The sequence below is a fragment of the Acanthisitta chloris genome, unplaced genomic scaffold, assembly GCF_000695815.1.
Source record: "Acanthisitta chloris isolate BGI_N310 unplaced genomic scaffold, ASM69581v1 scaffold1790, whole genome shotgun sequence".
In the NCBI taxonomy this organism is placed as follows: domain Eukaryota; kingdom Metazoa; phylum Chordata; class Aves; order Passeriformes; family Acanthisittidae; genus Acanthisitta; species Acanthisitta chloris.
The window spans coordinates 27,190-49,554 of NW_008653151.1; the positions used below are offsets into that span (position 1 = coordinate 27,190).

General features: G+C 36.8%; 1 protein-coding gene across 1 annotated transcript in view; it reads left to right on the plus strand.

Moving 5' to 3' along the window:
- Nucleotides 1-22,365, plus strand: part of PRKDC (protein kinase, DNA-activated, catalytic polypeptide) — a gene marked incomplete at both ends in the record, with an annotated part of 71,857 nt that overhangs the window by 26,654 nt on the left and 22,838 nt on the right. Inside the window, 28 exons of the mRNA XM_009079510.1 lie at nt 743-969; nt 1,836-2,044; nt 2,184-2,316; nt 3,323-3,481; nt 3,770-3,973; nt 5,191-5,376; nt 6,273-6,377; nt 7,356-7,523; nt 7,777-7,904; nt 8,912-9,119; nt 10,190-10,368; nt 11,406-11,574; nt 12,131-12,196; nt 12,667-12,739; nt 12,957-13,105; nt 13,790-13,927; nt 14,128-14,247; nt 15,168-15,311; nt 15,528-15,679; nt 16,227-16,358; nt 16,760-16,871; nt 18,205-18,329; nt 18,423-18,572; nt 19,001-19,174; nt 20,024-20,122; nt 20,773-20,983; nt 21,562-21,751; nt 22,098-22,313. Coding sequence (XP_009077758.1) covers nt 743-969; nt 1,836-2,044; nt 2,184-2,316; nt 3,323-3,481; nt 3,770-3,973; nt 5,191-5,376; nt 6,273-6,377; nt 7,356-7,523; nt 7,777-7,904; nt 8,912-9,119; nt 10,190-10,368; nt 11,406-11,574; nt 12,131-12,196; nt 12,667-12,739; nt 12,957-13,105; nt 13,790-13,927; nt 14,128-14,247; nt 15,168-15,311; nt 15,528-15,679; nt 16,227-16,358; nt 16,760-16,871; nt 18,205-18,329; nt 18,423-18,572; nt 19,001-19,174; nt 20,024-20,122; nt 20,773-20,983; nt 21,562-21,751; nt 22,098-22,313 — 4,326 coding nt within the window. The remainder of the gene's footprint in view (nt 1-742; nt 970-1,835; nt 2,045-2,183; nt 2,317-3,322; nt 3,482-3,769; nt 3,974-5,190; nt 5,377-6,272; nt 6,378-7,355; nt 7,524-7,776; nt 7,905-8,911; nt 9,120-10,189; nt 10,369-11,405; nt 11,575-12,130; nt 12,197-12,666; nt 12,740-12,956; nt 13,106-13,789; nt 13,928-14,127; nt 14,248-15,167; nt 15,312-15,527; nt 15,680-16,226; nt 16,359-16,759; nt 16,872-18,204; nt 18,330-18,422; nt 18,573-19,000; nt 19,175-20,023; nt 20,123-20,772; nt 20,984-21,561; nt 21,752-22,097; nt 22,314-22,365) is intronic.

The window sequence follows — 22,365 nt, forward strand, 5'->3', positions numbered from 1 at the left end:
CGATGATCTTTGAGGTCTCTTCCAACCTGGTTGATTCCATGATTCTATGACTTTTTTATATATATATTTCAGTCCTTCTAGAGCTTTTTACCTGCTCTTTATTAATGTCTGGAGGGAGCTATCAGAAAATAATGAAAGAAGGAAACTTTTCACTTTAAGCCCTGTATATGGTACCTTTCTTCAGCTCCTGATGCATAAACTGCATCAGGTCCAAAACACTTATATTTGAATTTTGATCAGGTACATAGTAATACCTTTTTTAGCCATTTGGTCTCAAAAGGTTTTTCTTTTAATTATTCTTGCAGGTCTAAACAAAATGCCTTTGATCACTGATAGTACAGTTCCATAGTAACTTCATATATGAAGTCTTGTACAAGTTTCAGGTAGTTTGTCAGTGTCATCTCTTTCTTGGTTTAAAACAGTACTGTAAAATCGTTGTTGGATGCAGTTAGCATTGGGCTACGTTATGCCAAACTAGGGATTTAAAATTTTATCCATTTTATTACATATGTCTAAGTCATCATCATTAATAAGCGCTTGTAGGGATCATTAAGTAGAACACTGCCCTTCATTACCCAGAATGTTAATATTTAGAACTGGCTTAGGACTTTCAGAACTCACTGGTGTAATATGTGTGGCTTTCTGTTAGTTGCCTCAATTTGACTGTTTTCTTCCAAGCACAAAACAATATATAAAAGTTGAGAACTGCTGTATCATTTTAACTCAGTGTGATTTTTCTTAGGTGTAAATGAAAGTTCCTCATTCTTGGAAGCTGTGCAGTTCTTTCTGGAAACTATTGCTTTGCATGATATCCAAGCAGCAGAGAAGTGCTTTGATTGCGGTCTGAAAGGCAACATGTTCAGTCCACAAGAGAGGGACACGTATAATTACAGCAAGTGTACCATTATAGTCCGAATCATGGAGTTTGTCACCATGATCTTGCAAATATGCCAGCAGGATTTCTGGAAGGTAGGCAGTGAAATCTGTAGTGGATAAAAGATACAAATTTTATATGTAGTTAAAGATGTGTGTTTTCATTGTGAGGTTAGTTCACTCAAGAGCATCATCTGTAGTAGTGCTTTAACTGAAATTGATGACTACGTGTTGCAAACTGTTAGAAATGTCACATGGGAGTGAAAAGAGGGAGTGTAAAAAGGGTGAGGTAGTTTTTATTAAAGGAATTAATATTTCCTACATATTTCAGTTGTGTATTGACTATGAGATTCCCATATGTTGACTGTGGGGTTTGTTCTGTATGTGGAGTACTTGCAGTGCATATTTCCTGTATGATTCCTGATGGCATTAAATGTGTGGAGGTGATAGCTGCTTAAAAGGCAAAAAGGCAGATTGTGGCAATTCTTTCTTCAATTCAGTATAGGTATTCTGGTCTCTCCATCTGCTTAGCTTTGATGTAATATAAACTGTATTTAACTATGAGTGTCTTGGGAAATTTGCACTGCCAAGTTTAGTTCTGAGACCATGATTGTCTCTTGCTTTCAGTAAATCCCTAGTAGCGTGCACAGAGGTGTACATCAGGATTTACGGGTGTATAATCAAGACTGAAACAGTCCTATGTGGGCATAAAAGATCTTATGTGTAGTTTGATGAGATAACATATGTCCTATGTATATTTTTACAGAGACCTAATTTCTGTGTATAAGCATGATTTGATTGAAAGTCAGACATTTCAATAGAGAAAGTCAGTGAGAATAGTTACTGTTTCATGCTTGGTTTCATTTTAGGTAGAAGGATTCATGATAAGTTATGAAGAATAAAGCATGGAAATCTAAATGAATTTTTTAAGCTTTTATTTAATGAGGGTTTTTTCCTTCTAGCTACTTGAGAAGGAACTGCTTAATGCAAGCTTTATAGAACTTGTGGTGATGACAGTGTGTGATCCATCACACGTAGGCTTTAATACAGCTGACGTGCAAGTCATGAAAAATCTCCCAGATATCTCAGTAAGACTCATGAAAGCTTTGATGAAATCTCCCTATAAGGAATCTTTGAAACTGTGCCTAAAGAAAAGAATCACACCCCAGAGGTAAGTAGGGGCTTTCTGGTAATCATGGATCCTGGACAAATGTCACTCACCATGAGAAGTGGAAAGTATATAATGTTGTCTATGGATGCACATGGATCTCCCCACCAATGTAATGTTATTGCTTCTCTTTTCTCTTCAGCATTGAGGACCTTTGTTCTGCTGATCTGTTTAATTCAGATGCACGTTTTGATCAAGTTAGGTTTAGTGCTGTCCTTTCTGCCTGCAAGCAGCTCCAGAAGTCTGGCCTGCTTCATTCTGTTCTTCATAGTCAGGTAATTGTTTATCCAGAAAATAATGGCAAATATTTGTATACAGTAAAGAGCTTTTCCTGTGTAAAAGGCCACAATGAGAACAGAGAACAGATCAGATGAAGTTGTGTCAAGTGAAATCAGCAGTGAAGAGCTGGTGTGGAATGGCATCAGAAATAAATGTGTTGTGTATATTCTGCAAATCTAAGTAGTACAATACTAAGGTTTGAACAGTTGTATCAGTCCTGATTTTCAAACAGAAATGTAGGTTCTGAAACTTAGTTTTAGAGCCAAACAGAATGTAGATTCTAAAACTTCAGTGACTGAATGCTCAAAAAATCAAGATTAACTGCCCTATAAAGGAGGCATTTTTCAAGAACTTTTTCAAAGTGATGAGGGAAATTAGAAAAGAAATAACATCTGACTGATCAGAAACAACATAGTGAGTTTGAGTTGCAGGAAAACAGTATAGAGAGCAGTTTGGGTGACTGTGTTACTCTGCTGTTTTCTACTAAGTTTCTGATTGCAGTAAATCTCTCTGTTACTTTGGACTATTGAAGGAAATCAGGCTATGCAACAGCCACAAAGGCTGAGAATTTATGACCCAGGCTATATTTCACAAGTAACAAAATATTTAATTTCTGTGGGATGTTTGCCATACATCCTCTATGTCTAAACAAAATCCAGATCTGTGATACTAGTACAGTGATAATGGAGGAGCTGCATGATTTACCGTTTGTGTCCCACCCATTTTGACCAAGCTGTTCATTTAACTTCTGTAGTCAGGTAAACCTGAAAAAGTGGATCAGAATATTTTTAAGATTTTCAAATTACTGTTAGTTTGTTCTGAACTTTGTACACAATAGGGTTGTCTCATTTAAAATCTTGTTCCTCAGTTAGATGTCTTGTCATGGTATATTTGCATTGCTTTATAAGAAAAGAATCTGGAGTTCACATCCAGATGGATTTGAAGTCCTTTATTTTTTTTATCAGCTTATGTTAACTGTCACTTGTTTGCTTACTTCTGTAGGACGAACAGCCTCGTCTCTCAGTCGGCTCTAAACTTCTTTCAGTTGTTTATAAAGGCATTGCACCTGGAGGAGAAAGGATGTCCCTTCCATCATTAGACATTAGCAGTAAACGATTAGCTGATAGACTCCTGCAGCTAGCCTTTGCTATTGATGACCAGGTAGGATATGGTCCTCCAATTCTAATACTTGCTATCATTTAATACTCATCATTGGTAGTCTTCTCCCTGTATTTTGGGAAGAGGTTTTATTCATACTCCTACAGAGGAGCTGTAATGATTCTCTGGCTAAAATGAGTGGCAATTGTAGGTATCAAGCATTGCAGTATACAGTTTGTGCTTTATGTTCTTTCCCATCTTTTGGGATGGGAGCTTTAAATAAATCATGTGCTTTTTTAAGAAATGTCATATGCTTGAGATAACTCTGTCTCTGTACCTTGATTTTCACAGTGTGAGGAGCTAGTGAGTCTGCTGCTGAACACAGTAGTGTTATCTGTGCCACTGTCAGGAGCATCCCAGAGCCACCTGATCAATTTCTCTCATGGACAGTATTTCTACAGCCTGTTCTCAGAAACCATCAATCAACAGCTGCTGAAAAACCTGGATGTAATCATAGTCCAGCTTATGGAATCATCTGTCAGCAATCCCCAAATGGTATTGGACTTGTTTAAAAAGAACAAAGGTGGATGTAACTGAGTGTGTAGTGGGGGAAAAGGTGCATTTGGTTGAACTTTAGGCAGCAGTGCATTGATAGGTTTTTTATTTCTTTTGTCCTGGCCTGCTGGAGCTATCTTCATGATCTCTGGCAACCTTACTTAACTTAAGCTCTCTCATCTCATGTCAAACTGAGTGGAAGGTGCTTGTCTGTTACCTATCCTGAAATCTCTGAATTTCAGGGTTTCTTTGCATGGTGCCTCAGATAGAGAATGCCCTTTCAAAGCAAGGATGCATTTGCTGTGCTTTGATTTTCATTGCAGAGTGGTCCCAGAGCATGTAGGCTGGATTTGTTTTGGATAAAACTAAACTGGAAAACAAACTCCCAATTACTAATGGGCATTTAGTCCACCGAACTAGAGCAGAGCTGGACCAGAGTATTAAAAGGAGGCATACACACACACAACCCCCCTGACCTGAAATAAATGCAGGGTATTTATCATGTACTCAGTCTCAGCAGGACTTCTTTTGCCCGGCAGATCTTATCCTGTTGGTCCACAATATTTACTAATGTAGAACTCATCTTCAGGTCCATGAAGGAAACTTAAAATTGACAAGACTTCCTTCAGTGTTTCTGACAAACAGAAGGGTCAAAAAGAAAGATCAAAAGTCTGCTTTCCCCTGTGTTTAAAAAGATGCTCAGCAAAGTAGAATCATCCTTTTAAAATAATTGGATCTTTTTTAATCCAAAATGTTATGCTTAACTGTGTTACTTCCAAGTAACATTTTAAAAAAACAGGTTTGGAAGTCAGTTACTTCTGAGTTTTTGAAGAAAAGAGATTCCAGACATACTTAGTTCATATCTAGTATGCCATGGTTTGTTTTTCTTTTCAAAATGAATGCAGATAGGTTAGCATATGTGCTATTTCTCGGCTTCACACTAACTAAAATTTTCAAGTATTGATCTTCAGAATTATTCTGTGTTATCGTTTATTTCTCTATATTCGCACAAAAAGTATGGGAAGGAATTGCTGCATTGTATGTGGGAGTAAATTGGATAAAGTCTTTTTTTGACAAGTGTGTGCTTTTCCTGTATCCTTTTGAGATTTAAACCTAGCACTACTGTGTGATGCTTTTTTCTTCTTTATGTTTTCCCATACCAATGCAGTGATCCTGTCATCCTTTCATTTGAATCTCCCTGTTGCTTTTCCTTCCAGGTTGGTAGCATTTTGAATGGCATGTTGGATCAGAGTTTTAGGGAGCGTTCTGTACGCAAGCATCAAGGAGCCAAACTGGTGACAGCTGTACTAAGAAACTGGAAGAAACTGGACAGCTGGTGGGCCAAAGATTCAGGTCCTGAGAGCAAAATGGCAGTCTTGACCCTGCTGGCAAAAGTTCTACAGGTATGCATTGCTTTATGAAATCCAGGTAATTTTCTAGTTCTGTAGGAATTGTATCTGGTTTCCAGGAGATGTTTCACGCTGATGTTTTATGTTTGGAAAAAAAAAGAAAGAAAACAAGTCAGAGAATGTCAGAATCTGTTTTTTAACATAGTGCAAAAAATGTTTGGACAGGCAGAAATTAATAGATTTTGCTTTTCTCACCCCATCCCTTTTTTATTTCTTTATTTTAAATTGCTCTCATGTTTTAGGTGCCTCTTTTTCTTTTGGAAAACTGGTACAAGTGCCAAGGTTGAACTTTGAAACTAAGCAGCCTCTGATAACTTTCTTTGTCATGTTGGCATCCAGAGAATCACAGTGGAGGAGTTCAACCCATATCAACAGACTGCAGAAAGATCCTTAATTTCGGGTGCATTGGAATTTTGGTCTAGGATTTTTCTTTCTGTATTTTGAAAATGTGATTATCTTCTTATCCTATTAGATATTTTAGGAACTTGTAGAAGTAGCTGTACACAAATATACTCAAAGATCGCCTACTGAGAATTGTTTTCTTTTTTGTAATTATTTTGAACTTGAATTGTTTTCAAAGTATATGTTAGCAGACAGAATGTGAAGTGTATTGCTGTGTTAGCTGACCCTGAGAGGCTGCTTAATATTTTTTTGACCTGAGAAATATCCAGCATTATGATTTTGTTTGTACTGTGTAGGAGCTTTTACAGTTCTTGTTGAGAGTCTTTTAAAACCAAAATCACTCTGTATGTGCTTTCTGTTAATTCAGTGTATTTTTGGAAATAATTCTATAGCTCATAGGGGTTTTTAAATTATTCATTAATGCAATTATCTTTGACTAGTTTAAAAAAAAAAGCAAACTAATTTTTTTATATCCTCTGTCATTCCAGATAGACTCTTCAGTTTCTTTCAATACCAATCACGAAGCATTTACAGCTGTTTTTAATACCTATACCAGTCTACTAACTGATCAGAATTTGGGCTTAAATCTTAAGGTAAATTGCTCACTTTAGTGGCTTCCCTGCCCTCCCCAGATTAGGATGTTAGTTGTTCATGGAATTCCCTGTTATTGAGCTTAAATTCTAACATGGACACCACTTCTGGTTTTTATTCTTCTGTTCAATATCCTTTACAAAACTTGTAAAGCATCCCTTGTTGTTCTTCAGAGAGAAGGTAGTATCACTGATGTCATGTTTTGGTTTAAGGTGCCTTTTTTTGAACTTGCTCAGAAAAAAGGCACATCATTTTTAGGATAAAAATTACTGTCAGTTGCAAATTATTTAGAATTTTGAAGCGTTCTTTCGAGAAATGACAGCTAATCAGGTTTTAGCGAGGAGTGATATTTCCTACAAGTCAAATTATGTACATCTGCTGTGATTTTAATGTCCACATCTGCAAGAATGAGAGCTGTACTAATAGGTTAGCTGCTGTATGTGGCTCGGTCAGGAGAGGGGGATCAAGTACTGCATACTTGAAAGTGGAAGTTATAAAAGGTGCTGAAGCATAAGGATTGGACTAAGATACTGAAAAACTTGTACTTACAAAACACCTTTCCAGAGTTGCTTCTCTGCCAGCCTACCTTTAACTAGACCGAGTTGTACTTTTCCTGTGCATTCAAAATGAAGTTTGGGTTTTTGCTTTAGCTGCTAGGTGACTTGTGACTTGTGTGAGAAAGGATGCTTGCTTAAAAGAACAGTGAGGTCTTACCCATAGCCATGTCAGCCATGAGATACTAATTAGCTTTTAACTCTTGCTCAGTATTGACCAAAGCTATTTTCTGAACTAGCAGCTGAAAAGATGCACAACTACATAACATATCTTTATCAGAACACTTAGCCTTTGAGTCAGTAAACACAGCCACTGCTGCTATTTTATGGTCCTACTTATTCCCTAACTATGAAGCCAACTGAGGTTTTTTTTTTTAGTGTGAAACTGGATTTTTTATGTTTTGGTTTGTTTTGGTTTTTTTCCAGGGTCAAGCATTGATAATTCTCCCATTCTTCACTAACTTGACAGGAGAAAAGCTTAATGACCTTAAAAATGCTCTTGATCAACTTGTAGCTTTCAATTTTCCCATGAGGTCTGATGAGTTTCCCAAAGGAACCTTGAAGCACAATAATTACGTAGACTGCACTAAGAAGGTCAGTATTTTAAACAAGCATGTTAATTAGAAGCCTAAATGAACTGTATCTAGAAACTGTTTCACAAGATCCAGAATTAGAGACGCTCAGTCCACATGAGGAAATCAGCTTTTCTGTTTCTGATTTATGTCTTTATCCAGAAGCTTAATATACAGATGCACATAACACACACTTCAGTGTATCTGAGTTGCATCGTTGGGTTGAATTGATTTGATCCAGTGTGGCTCTTTGTTATGCATTGCTTCTTTTTCAGTTTTTAGATGCACTAGAATTGTCTCAGAGTCCAATGTTGTTGCAACTGATGACAGAAATCCTCTGTAGGGACCAGAGACATTTCATGGAGGACTTATTTCAAGCCAGCTTCAAAAGAATTTCTAGAAGGTGAGTTTAGTCTGCTGGGTTTTGCTCTTGTTCACATTGAATTTTTGCTGAAGCAAATGTGCTCCCTGTATTACGTTGTCCTTGTAATAGTGATGATTTTACACCATCGAGTTTTACAAAATAGTTCTAAGTCAGATTTTGCTTTTGTCTTCACGTATTTTCAGAGTATTTCTGATGTATGAACTCGTGCCACCAATTTCCACGTCACTTTCAGTTCCCATGCAGATTTTGTAAAGCCTGCTGAAAATCAGCTTGTTCTAACATAATTCAGTTGACGATAGTAATTGGTTTTGCTCCCTGTATTTGCTATCCCTGTGTAACCATGTGATCACTTAACTTGATAGCACTTACATTGACAGTGAATTACTTTGTTCAACCCCTTGGAAAATATAATAGGATGTTGATTTTAATTGAATGTTTCTAGGGTGGTAAATGGTAGACAGAAACATGTTCTGTCCACAGAGGAGATCTTCACTCTCTTCTAAACCAGTTCCAATTCCTGATGGGCTATTAAGTAGTGACTATTTTGAAGCATGTAATTTCCTGGACAAAGTAATTTACCTTATGCCCAAATACCATTTATGAAATTTTAGCTTTAATAAAATTATTCAGAACAACAGTTCAAGTGTATCAAATGTTGATAGGCCACAGGAGAACCTTACAAGAGTGAGGTCCCCTCCTTTTTTATCTTCTTGTTTGCCTACATCCCTCAGGCGTACCAGATAAACTACTTTTTAGGCTGTTCAGTTGAAAGGAACTGAGAAAGCTGATGATTGCTTTTGGATTAAATTATCAAAGATGTTTACCATCTGTTGCAGAGTAAGAAGCTGAGTATTTCTTTGAAAAGCTTCACAGTAAGTGGCAGTTCAACCTGGTCTTGCATGTCTTGTAGGATAACCCAAGAAGATGTAAATGCAGACAATAAAAATTTTAAATGTCTTGGGAGTTTCAGCCCTAAATGAAGTCTGGTAAAAGAGTTTTCATCTTGAAATTTCCATCTTGTTCAGGAGCACCACAGACAAACAAGTGATGCTGTTGGACACTGTTCACAAAATGTTCCGAAGTGAAGAACTTCTTTCAAATGCTACTCGACAGGCATTTATGGATCGCTCCCTCCTCACCCTCTTGTGGCACTGCAGCTTGGATGCTCTGAGCGAATTCTTTGTCAAGATTATAGTACAGGCCATGAATACACTTAATTCCAGGTTTACGAAGGTAAGAATGACTTTTTTTTAGTATTGGGGAAGGTCTAATAAAATGTTGGTCTGTATATTTTGCTTAACTTTTGAGTGAAACACTAGTGGAAACCATTTGCTTTCCAGTTTTCTGTATCTTGTAACAGAAATTTGTGCCAATCACATAGTTTGATTATTATTGAGAAACTTTTCTTTATTCCCCATCACACTGTTCCTTTGGAGTTAATGTATGTTTGCATATCTACTGTGTATAAAAATTGAAGTTGAAATGTTATCTATATGTGTCTGAAGGGGTCTGAAGTTCTGTCAAAAGCAAACACCCATTCTAACTTTGAAATATAAAAGCTGTATAAAACTGTAGCCTGTTGCTACATTGTAGGAGAGAATTCAACTTCTGTAATGAAAGCTCTGAAATTAGGTGCATTACTTATAGAGAAAGAAATACTTCTGTAATCATTGCAAAGATCCTTTGCAAGGGATTAGAAGTACAAATCTTCCTTTCTCTATTTACAGAGTATAGTTACATGCAATGATGTTGTCAGTGAAAGTCTCTCCTCTCACTGTAGTTCACTCCCATGGTTTTGCTGGTGCAGCTGTCTAAAGGCAGCAGGACAAGCAAGATGCTTAAATGACCCAAATTTAGTAACAGTTATTGAAACAAAATGCTAAAACCAAGACTTCTCTAGAGTCACCTCGACCATGTTTCTGTTGCTGTAAATATTGACACCAAAGTGAGGTGCCTAAAGAAACTGATGACTTATAGCCTGTATGGTGACAGGTATGTGTGTTTTGCTTACAGGTACATGAGTCTGAGCTGTTACTTAGTGCTGTGTTAATTTTCCTCCAATATCCTTACAATAATTTAGGCCAATTGTAATTAGGACAGCTCACCTGACAAACAGGTTAGCATACTGTACTACACAGGACCTCGAATCTGTCAGTCTTATATTATCAGCAGCCCTTTTCTCTATTTTAGAAGGCAGAAGTAAGCTGAAGACTGTCTTAATATAAACCTAAAGTAACTGTGGAGCTATTTACAAAGGACAGGATTCAGGAAAGCTTTCTGAGTTTTTACTTGTTTGTTTTCAGTCCAATGAATATGCTTTTGATACACAAGTCACCAAGAAAATGGGGTATTACAAGCTGCTAGAAGTGATGTATGTGCGTCTTTCAAAAGAAGATGTTTACTCCAAGGACTCTAAAATTAACCAAACTTACCGTGGCTCCCTGAGTGTAGAAGGAAATGAACTTACCAAGACACTAATCAAGTAAGGCTATTATTTCTTTTAGTTATTTTAATTTCTAGTTAGGTTTTGACCAGATATATTTTTAAGTAGGCTGTATGAAGCAAAAGGTGGATTTGTTCAAGGGTAAATGCAATCTGTGATGTAGCTTTTGATTTTTAAATGAAATACACAATATTAAATTTGCATTGATAGAATGATCTCTAGCGTAGACTACAATCCTATGTCAGGATAATTTTTGCCTCCTGCTTCTCCCCTTGTTTCCTGTTTGCTAAGCTTGTGCATTTATTTTGCCTTTTCGGTATGATTCTTGGCCTTAAATTTGTGTTTTCACAATTTCAGTTTTGGCATACTTGCACTTCTATGCGGAATATGGTTCTGTGTTGCAAAATTGGTGTTTATATGATCAATGAGAAGATGGGATGGATTTCCATTTAAATTTTATAATATATCCAGTAGGTGTAATGTGGCTTAATCACCACTGCAGAGAGGGTCAAAAGAGTAATGCTGAATACAATGCTAATTAATATTATTTAATTTGTTTAATGTTCTGAGGGAAAATACAAGGTGCCTGAATATCTGTTCATTTTGGTTTATTTTACAATACTATGTCCTATGAAGACCTGCAAGAATTTCTTGGGTACGTTTTGCAGATCTCTAAATGTCTTTGGGCAAAAGACTTATAGAAGTCACATCTAAACTGGTTTTCTCCAGTTAATCTACAGCATGGCTTAGCATGTGTGTCCATTCAGAATTTCTCAGGGAAGGAGAAGGAGAAGGAAAGGACCACGAGAGAAATTGATTCATGCATTGAAACATATCCCCATCTTTTCTGAAAATGGCCTATCATCATATTCCTGACATTAAGCAAGTTGTCTTTGTCATTGCTGAATGTCATTTTAGGGCACAATATTATATCTGTGGAGAACTTGAACAAGTCTGAGATGGTTTAATCTGATAGTGTTCTCTTGAAATGCTGTTGATTCACTCATCTCCGGGGCCCTTCCTGTGCTTCTTAAAAAGACTTCTGATGGTGTTTTCTTGCTTGTTTGTGTTTTAAGGTCGTGCTATGATGCATTTACAGAAAACATGGCAGGAGAGAGTCAGCTGTTGGAGAAGAGGAGACAGTATCACTGTGCAGCATATAATTGTGCTATTGCTGTCATTAGTTGTGTCTTCACTGAAAGTAAATTTTATCAAGGCTTTCTTTTTACAGAAAAATCAGAAAAGGTGAGAAGCTGTTGTTGCTGTTACGAGGCTTCCAGAGCACGAGATACAAAGTGTTTTTACCTGACTGCAATAAATAAAAAAGTGAAACCTGAATGACAAGCAATTATACTAACAAACTGCACGCTGAGGCAATAGAAGGAGTGGTAGCTGACTTTCCTGCATCCTTCATGCAGTTTGAATTGCTGATGGAAGTTTTGCCATCTCTTTGAGAATGGGTGACGTACTAGTATTTACCCTGTTTTCTTTCCACTTTCAATCAATTTTCTAAATTGTGAGGAAAAAAATCCCTGTTGTTTAGGTTCTCCAGTGCTTGGAATATACTTGAATAAGAGCACATTCTTCATATAGAGCACATCCTGTGCTGTGAACTCTTCATTAGTTGAATAGCAGAATTTTCTTTAAAGTATTGATCTAGAAGAAAAAACATGCCATCATTTTCTATGTTGTACATTGATCTGTTGGGTTTTTTAAAAGAAGAAAGAGAATACATTCAAAGCAATTGTTCTTGTGTGCAGCATTATAATTTTTGTATTTCCGAAAATGCTTCGGTTTGCAGAACTTGCTGATCTTTGAAAATCTGATAGACCTGAAGCGTCAGTATACGTTTCCCATAGAAATTGAGGTGAGTGAAATTTCTGGCCTTTGGTTTTCCTGAGTGAAAAAGGAGCATGGCTTTAACTGAAAACTCTTTAGTCTCTGAAAACCAGGTCAGTTCTCACATGCAAAGAAAGGGGTTTCTGTAGGGAATAAAAAAAATGGACTAGTCCTCTACTATATTAAAATGCTTTTTCTGAGAGAAATGCAAACTTGAAATTTAGAACACACCCACCATGCACATAACTTTAACATTCCTCTTAGCATACTTACTCTGGTAATGAGTGGCTGTAGGAATAAGTATTTTGGCTGTTGTTCTCTAGCTTTAATAATAATAATTTACAACATGGGACTTCCATTCACATTAAATGGTTTCGGTAATTTTTTGGCAGTTCTGTAAATAAATGACTGTAAAGAATCTGTATTTTTAAAAAAAATTAGTTATTTAATTTTTTTTACATTGAGTGAGTAATTAAAACATTATTTCTTGCTGTTTAGGTGCCTCTGGAAAGGAAGAAGCGTTACATTGCAATTAGGAAGGAGGCCAGGGATTCAGGGAATAGCAGTCAGGGTATGAAAGTCATTTCTGACTATGAAAAAAATACTTTCTTGCCTTTCATAGTGTTTGCTGATGTGTTGCTAATTGGCTTCTACAGTGACAGGGACAAATAAGAGCATTCACTGTATTTCATCTAGCAATCAATTCCCACCCTCAAGCTTTAGTGGCAAATAAAGCCTTGTTTCTTGTAATTACCTTGATTAACAATCTATTCTTTTTTCCTACCTAGATGAACCCAAGTATTTAGCTTCTTCATCATACATGATGGATAGCAGTTTGAGTGAGGAAATGAGTCAATTTGATTTTTCTACTGGAGTCCAAGGTTTTTCTTACAGCTCCCAAGATGTTACAGCTAGCAGTGCTCGTTTCAGGAGAAAGGTAATTTAGTGATTTATGTGCTGAGAGGAAGCAAAGTTTTACACTTTCTTGCAATTGCATGTGTTTATTGGGGTTGAGAAAGAAATTTCTAGTCTCCTATATTTGTTCTACTTGGCTGAGAATGGGTCAGTCAATGGGCCACAAGGTAAGGGAGGGACTTGAGCTGTTTTCTGTCAGTCACTTTTTTTTTCCCCTTTCTTCACTCTCTACAGTTGGAGAAAAACAATGCTGTACCTTGGGTTTCTAAAGTTGAATAGTGTGAGCAGAGTCCAGCCTGAGTTGTAAAAAGGTGTCTTGTGACTTTACACTCAGGAGCATCCTGTGCAAGTCCCTTTGTGAAAGGTGTAAGCACATTCTTTCAGCTGTGAAATGAAATAATTTCTATGAGGTTCAGCTTAACTCTGCCTGTTTTCAGCAGCTGCCACACCTGTGCTGGCAGGTAGTAAGGTTGGAGTAACATAAAGTTGACGTCTCTTGGCTCAAAAAGTAAAAGATGTGCAGAGCTGGTACATATATTTGGGAGGTGTCTGTTTGAATGAGACATTTGATGTATTCCCTGTTGCACACGCTGAGTATATTCAAGTCTGTAAAATGGATAAGATCAGAATGACTCATGGCATAATTGTGATTTTAAAAAAAAATGCAATGTTGTTAATAACTGTAGCACCACTGGGTTTTTTTCAGGAGCCCACAGAATACATGGTTTTGAATGATGAGATGGAACTGGAAATGGATGAATTCAACCAACACGAGTGTATGGCTTCTATGACTACTCTGATTAAACACATGCAGAGGAAGCAGATCACACCCAAAGTGGAGGAGGCCAGTATTAACCAAAAAGTTGGCATTTTTCTACTAATGATACCAAGAAAAGGGAGTCATGATTGAATCCCTTCATTTATTCATTTTCTTGGCTATATTATAGTGAGACCAATGTGGCTTGAGCTTGTTTTTTTTTGATTTGGTAAACTTGTTTGGTCCATGAAGTGATTTGATTCTTGCTCATCTCCCTTAAATTTCAGGGGACAGTTCCAGTAGATCTTCCTCTTTGGATGAAATTTCTGCATGGCAAATTAGGAAACCCATCAGTACCATTAAATATTCGTCTCTTCATAGCAAAACTTATTGTTAATACTGAGGATGTGAGTAATCTTTATGGTCATATTTTTTTCTGTTAACAGGTTGTATTATAATATCAGACCTGTAATTCTTGCAGTATAAAATATTTCGTCAGCTGAGACTTTTGGGGCATTCACATTGAGTAGTTTGCAGTGATAAAAGAGAATGCATTTATATCCCAAAATTCCAGGTCACACCAGTATTTTGAATGCCATTTTAAGACTTTTTCTCCCAAGCTCTACTTCTGTAAGTAGAGGGTGTCCACAATATGTGTCTTCTGTAAACTACAAGTAATTTATTCCATTGATATTAGGCATGTGGTATGGCTGATTGTTTGCCATCTTTGCAGGAGTAAATATTTTTAATGGTCACAGATGAGTCTTGTGGAAACACTTGGAGCTAGATGATATTCTTCTTGCAGAAAGATACTAAGAGTAACATGTCTTTGCCTGAGAAGAAATGTTTTCTCACTCTTGTTCTTGAGTAAAGCATTCTCAACCTATTTCATGCAATGAATTTAAAGTATAATGTTCCTGTCTGAAATATTCTAAATCCAAAATTGTTGTATTTCAGAATTAATTTGAGAAACTTTATACCCATTTAATGCTACTTTCTTATTAAATCTCTCTGAAATGGGAGGGTTGATGAATGGAATGCTCTTTCAAATCCTGCAGTGACAGGTTTTCTGTGTGAGAACCATGTTATGTGGGCCCTAGTGAAATAATTAACTTTCTGTTAAATGTTTCTAAGCAGAGGTGGGAAATGTAGATATTGATAATTTTTATTTTAAAGTTACGTTAGAATTTTTGTGGCTGTAGCTTCAGAAGTTAAGCCAAGTGCTAAGAGTTGATTTAGCAGTCTTAGCTCTAATGATTCTTGAACAGCAGGTTATTGTGTAGTTAGGTAATTTGTACTTGATCACTGATTCTCCTGTTTTCCATAGGTCTTCCGGCCTTATGCAAAGCAGTGGCTTGGTCCATTGCTGCAGCTTGTTGTTTCTGGAAATAATGGAGGTGAAGGGATTCATTACATGGTGGTGGAATTAGTAGTTACAATCCTTTCCTGGGCAAGTGTAGCCACTCCCAAAGTAAGGAAATGTGAACTTCATTTTTATTATTATTGTGACTGTTTGGTAAGGAATAAGTGAGTTTGTTATTATGCACTTATAATCTTTTTGTACATCAGTCCACTGTTTCCTTTACAAATTAACTTCAAACATAGCTTGTTTACTTGCTTGCCTTCATAAAACAATATATGTCTTTGTGTTGGAGTCACTGTTTATTTTTGATGCTGTTCTTTGTAGGGGAATATTAAGGATGAGATTTTAGCTAACAGATTGCTTGAATTCTTGATGAAGAATGCCTTTCACCAAAAAAGAGCTGTGTTCAGGCACAACCTGGAAATCATAAAGACAGTTATAGAGTGTTGGAAGAGCTGTCTCACCATACCTTACAGGTAAGCATTTGGACAATGGCTTTCTTTTATCAATATTTCAAAAAGGCAAGTGAGCATTATCAAAGGAGCAGCAATAGCAGGCTTTCTGTCCCTAGAGTTGGCAGTAGAACTTCAGAACAAAGCTCTCCAAAGGTTGTGAATCAATTTGAAAAACAAGGAGAGAGACAGGGAAAACACATAGAGGATTACAACAGCAGCAGCAAAAGCAGGATTAACGCCTGCAAACACAGTTGAATTTTTGGTATTATCACTGAATGTTGGTGCACTTTTAGTAAGACTTCTATCTGCCGTGCTCAGGAATTTGTCCAGCATTTTTGTGTGTTTGCAGTTTCTTTTTAGTTGTTTGGTTTGGTTTAGTTTTTGGGGTTTTTTTTTGCAAAGATTTCTTCATTTAAGCTAGATATTTACTATTTTCTGACTGTATCCTTTCTACTGGTTTTGGTGGGTTAGATGTGTGTATATTTGTATATATACAGACAGTGAGTGATTTACAGTGTGTCTCTTTTGAGTTCATGCATATCATTGCTTTTATGTTTTTATCCAACAGTTTAATATTTGAAAAGTTTTCTAGTGGAGACCCTGATACGAAGGACAATTCGGTGGGAATTCAGCTGCTGGGAATTGTTCTTGCTAACAATTTGCCACCCTTTGACCCAAAGTGTGAAATAGATGGTGTCAGGTGAGAAATGCATGTTATTTGTGAATGATTTTGAAAAAAGCTTAAGCCAAAGATAGAGTCTAATTTGTCAGCATGAAGTACAGGAACTGGATTGCTTGTTTATGGTCCCATCATCCCTTTGCTATCATCTGTCAGATGTAATGCTTTTCTAGCTGGAAACTGCAGGCCATATTTATTTTGGAAAATATCTAGAAAGATATAAGCTTTTTTACAGTGGGCCCCAGTGTTGCAGTTTCATGGGAATTGCAGAGTCAGGAATTGCCAAAGCAGGGATTTGAGACCTTGCAAGTGGAAAATCCATGATGTGCTGTTCTCCTAGGCAGCTCAAGTGAGGTTTTTTGTTTCAGTTTAAATTTCCATGCTGGAGTAGTGGCTTACAGCAGGTCTACCTTTTGTGTTAGGTACTTTCAGGCTTTGACCAGCAACATGGGCTTACTAAAGTATAAAGAAGTTTATGCAGCTGCAGCAGAAGTGTTGGGACTTGCTCTTCAGTACCTTGCTGAGAGAGAAAATGTAAGTGAACAGTGTTGTGTGTTTGGCCATTCCTGTCTTAATTTTATGTTCATCTTTTATATGGCTACACAATTCAGCTCCAAAAATGAGTGTATTTAAAACTCAACAGTCTGTAACAGTCTGTAATGATCTAATAGATTGAGTTAAAGGTTTAAACTGCTAGCTCAAGAGCAAAAGAATTTAAATGAAGACTAATTGCAGAGTTTTTGCCTTGCTTTTTGGAGCTGAGAATGGATGATCTTGTTCTTGAGGCTTCGTTCAGTTTTTGCCAACCAGTAACACTAGTATGGTACATTTTTAAGTTGGGATTTTTTTACGAGAAAAAAACCCCAGCAAGTTGGGAGGTTTGGAACTACCTTTTGAATATCTCTAGCTGAGGATGTTTAATAACTTGCAAGTTTTGATGTAAAATTTAAAGGTACTGTATTAAACTTTGAATCCAGTTATTTTATAGGTAGTAGATCAGGTGAATGTAAAAATGTTACTCACCAAATCCTGGAGTACTGGAGCTAGGGGATAGTGCTTGATGATCACAGAAATCAGTTTGAGAGAGATGCTAGGAGTACTTCTTTACACAACAATTTGCAAACTTCCAGAACTGGGTTGCCAGAAATTCTAGGAGTAAGTAGCATCAGCAGGTTCAAAGAGCATTTGGGCAAATTCATGCACAAAAAAATATCATAAATGGACTCTGAAAACAACAGACAACGATGTACACTCTAAGATCCCTAATCTAATGATAAATGCATGTTGGGTTGTATGAGAGAAACAGAGGACAAAGTGCAGCCAGAATCATGTGTTCTTGCTAAATATCATTCTGCAGCTGCTACTGGAGATAAAAATACCAAGATATTGACTAGGTGGAGTATTACTCTGACCTTGTAGGTTATTCTCACTTCTCTTCCTATTAGTCTTACTTCTTTCCCATTTAATTGCATTCTGGTTGTTCTTCCACAGTTCGTACAGCATGTTTTGTTAATCTTCATTAGTCTTCTCTTTCACAGTCTTTTTTATTCATTCATTGGAAATCTATACTGAACAAGAAGCCACTTATTATTTATATAAGTACACTAAGCAACTTGTGTTTAAAGTGAAGGTGTTGGTTCCAAACCAACCAAAGGAAGCTCACAAGTGTATTGTTTAAGCAGCAATCCTGTTTCAGTGAGGCAGAGCTGTACAGGAATATGAACCACCATAAATGTGAAGATGAGTTGGGTGGATCTTGACTAGCAAAACGCACTAGAAACAAACAGTACAGCAGCAGAACTGTGTGTCATTAAGGTGATTACGAGTTTCATGGCTATCCTTGTCTTACTGTCTTTCTCACTTCCAGGTACTTGAAGATCCAGTTTATGATTGTGTCATAAGGCAATTAAAACATCATCAGAACACCCAACATGATAAGTTTATTCAATGCTTGAATAAAATTGTCAAGAATTTTCCACCTCTTGCTGACAGGTATGTTATGGTCTATGTGGTATGTTGATTTGAGATCTAGAGGAATAATAGAAAATAACTTGCTTTTCTCTGTGGGCTTCTGGTTATGTTAAGGTTTATGAATGCAGTATTCTTTTTGATACCCAAACTTCATGGTGTGATGAAAACCTATTGTCTGGAAGTAATAATGTGTCGGGCTGAAGAAGTTCCTGATCTCCACTTGCAGTTAAAGAGTAAAGACTTTATCCAGCTCATGAATCATAGGTAAGTGATCATGTGATTACATATATGGAGGCATAGTCCAAATTTCTCGGTAACCTTTTCTGTGCTACCCACAACATTTTTACATTCAGAAGCATTTATAATTCATGTTCACTTTTTGGTCAGTGGTCTCTTGACTTAAACTAATGTAATCTGGGCGTTAAGTGTTAGGATAATTAGCTTGGTTAAAACCAAGCAAAAGCCCCTAAACAGCATTAAGGTGAGACACCACTGGGATGTCAGTTTTTTGAAGCATGTATTAGTTTAGATATATTCTTATTCTTAGGTTGAACTCAAAATTATTTACCTGAAGCCCCTTATGCAAAACCAAATATCATTGCTAAAACATAAACTGATCATCTGATTCTGTGTGTAGCAGTGAAGACATAAGTAATATAACTGTTCTTTTTTTTTTCCCCCTCTCTTTTTAGGGATGATGAAAGACAAAGGGTTTGTTTGGATATAGTGCACAAGATGCTGCCTAAGCTAAAACCACCAGAACTGAAGGAACTTCTCCCTGGAGTGAGAGAGTTCATTTCTCACCCTTCTGTAATATGTCGACAGCGCATGTATGATATTCTGATGTGGATTTATGATAATTACAGGTGTGTATTAACTGCAGGTGTTGTCTTTCACTGGTTTGTCACAGGCACAGTGAAAATGTTTGTAACAGTCTTCCAACTTCACATCTCTCAGTGCAAGACTTTTCCCAGTTCTCAGAAGAGTAGAGTCTGTTGTTTGCTTAAGCAGCTCTGGCCTTTGTTGACAATTTTATCACTTCCATGAAGTGATAAACTTCAGCCAGACCTAGGATCTTGCATCACCACAGCGTGATGGCATAAAAGGTTTCAGCTTTGATACTCACACTTTTTTCCCTTGTTGCCAGAATTTGTAACTAGTAAAAATTTTACAATTAAGAAATTTGCTTGTAGATTGAAGGTGTATTAAGGCACTTGGGCATGATCTGGATCCCTTCAGTCTAGTAGTAAAAGTATGTTCTTTCTGTTTGACACCTTAGAGTAGGGAACAGGCACATACTCAGTTTGATGAGCAGGTTGCTGTTGGATCATCTTAGTTGGGCTTTATTATGTGCTTTTCCCCAAGATAGCTATTTGAATGGGCAGTTACTGTGAAGAAAAAGCACAGGCAATTTTTACTCCAGTGTCACTTGGGAAAAGCAAATTCTCTGCTTTTTTTCAGTTTCAACCTTGCAAGCTCAGAATTACTTCTGTTTGGCCTTTATAATAAATACCTAACATATTACTTAGCTTTCTGATTATTTCTTTTCTAAGTTTGGGAGATAAAAAGCATTTATGGCAATGAAGACCTTACGTAATGAAAAAAATGTAGTGCTGTCGTGCCAAGTTGAGATTTTTGAGAAGGGTGTATTCCTTTTCTTTTGCTGTGGATCATTTGAGAGAAGTCATTAAGAGGCATTTTTCTTCTGCCATCAGTGATCCTGAAAGTCAAGCAGATGATGATTCTCAGGAGGTACTCAAAGTGGCAAAAGAAGTGCTGCTTCAAGGGCTAATTGATGAGAATGCTGAACTGCAGTGAGTAAACCCTGTTGTCTTGAAAGAACAAATGCTTACATTGCTCTTACTTTCTTTATAGCAAAAGAGTTGATCCTTGGAGGTTTTTAAGTATATCAATATAAAAGGGTAACGGTGAGGTAACACTATTTCCTTTTCTTCCAATAAGTTAATGTATAAAATTGTAAGTGAAGCACAGAATTTTGAACAAACTTTGAAGCCAAGGGAAAGGTGTTTCACTGTGCTAAACCTAATTCTGCATTAGTGTTTCTGACTTTTTGAACAGGGAGGACCTTGCTAGACACAGACACACAATAATAGATTGAATGTTGGAGGATGTTGAATTTTGTAAACTTTTTTTGGTGAAGCAGAAGTTAGAATAAGAGGTCTTTGTGCTTACTTATCCACCCATAGCACTTCTCAAGAGGAAAGTAACTTAACAGAAATATTTTTTTCAGAATAAACCTTTATTATCAGTTGAATGGCACAGAGCATGGTAGATGAGTGAGGAATTTGGTGTAATTCAATGGAAGATCCAGGGCATGAATGTGTTAGTTGAAAGCTTTAAAAAAATCTGGTTGGGTTTTTTTTTTTTTTAACTTGGCTTTTTTGGAAGTGTGTTTTTTCTGTTTGCAGGTTACCAAGAATAACTTGATTCCTTGCCCTTACAGATTAATTGTTAGGAATTTTTGGAGCGATGAGACAAGGTTACCCACAAATACTCTGGATCGCATGCTGTCATTGCTAAATTCCTTATATTCCACCAAGATTGAAACACAGTACTTGAGTCTAATCACAAATTTTCTGCTTGAAATGACTAGCAAGAGCCCGGATTATTCCAGGAAAATATTTGAGCATCCACTATCTGAATGCAAATTTCAGGTGAATTGTGTTTTCCTATGTGCAACCATGTGACAAATTCTGTTCCTTAATGTAGTTACTGCTTGGATGGGAGTGGCATAATGAAGGAGATTTTTTAAAGTGTTTTGTGCTCCATATTTAACAGCTGCAACATTCATGAGTTATGCACAGTATCAGAAGTCTGATGATATTGCAGAGGCAGTAATTTTACTTTCTTTTCAGAAAAAGAAATATTTAATTAAAATAATTATATATACCAAGTATAGCTGATATGTAGAGTACTGAAGTATATAAAAAAAGAGGGTAGTGGAGAGAAGCACCATCAGCTGTAGAAAAATTGTGAAGAAGCAGAACACTGCTGCAAGTGCTGTAAGTCAGTCCTCAACTGACCAGTCCAAATTAGTGAGCTCTTTTGCTGAGCTATGGAGAACTTCTATGTGTTTGTGTTTGTTGGGCCTTTTTTTATAGTCAAGTTCTGCCCATGTACCTGGGATGATGTTCTGAATTCTGTACTGTAATTTCTGCTCTCCTGACTCAAGGAAGGAAGGCAAAAAGCCTCCATTCTTACTGTTCTTATTAAAATCTCCTGTTGTCCATAGGACTTTGTGATTGATTCCAGCTGGCGTTATCGAAGTACTGTGCTCACACCTATGTTTGTGGAGACTCAAGCTTCTCAGAGTATCCACAGGAATTTGTCACAAGAAAGATCCCTTTCTCCTTCTGGGTCAGTCGGTGGTCAAGTGAGGGCTACCCAACGGCAGTATGAATTTACACCTACACAGCATGCCAGTAAGTCCTGACCAGTATCTTCTCAAAATTTCTTGTTTGCTACAGGAATTATTTCATTTCTGTTGCATGCAAATTTTTAATATGAAAGTGTAAATACAGTTAATATCTTGTTTTCAAGGGTTTTTGTCCTGTGAAAAAACATCAAGTCACATTTTTATTAGTCTCATATATATTTTATGTTCTGCCTAATGTAAAAGAAGTTTAGTTCTTACCTGATAGCTTGAAATCTTTACTCCCTGTAAACACTGGGAATTTTATTTTTGGGAGAGAAAAATTGCTGGCTCACAGATGTTTTCACTTGACTTATATGTGCATATATAGGAGCTTTTTTGCATTTTTTTTACAGGTGGTAGAAGTTCTTTTAATTGGCTAACTGGAAATAGCATTGACACATTGGCAGAATATACAGTTCCTTCATCCTCTGAATCCTTGTCTTCATCCATGCTGTTGGTTAGCAAACGGAGTGAAAAATTTAAACAAGCAGCCTATAAACCAGTGGGGCCAGATTTTGGGAAGAAGAGGCTGGGTTTGCCTGGAGATGAGGTGGACAGCAAAACTAAAGGTCTGTAAGCCTTATCTTGCAATTTCTATATAATTAGTACATTTTTACAGAC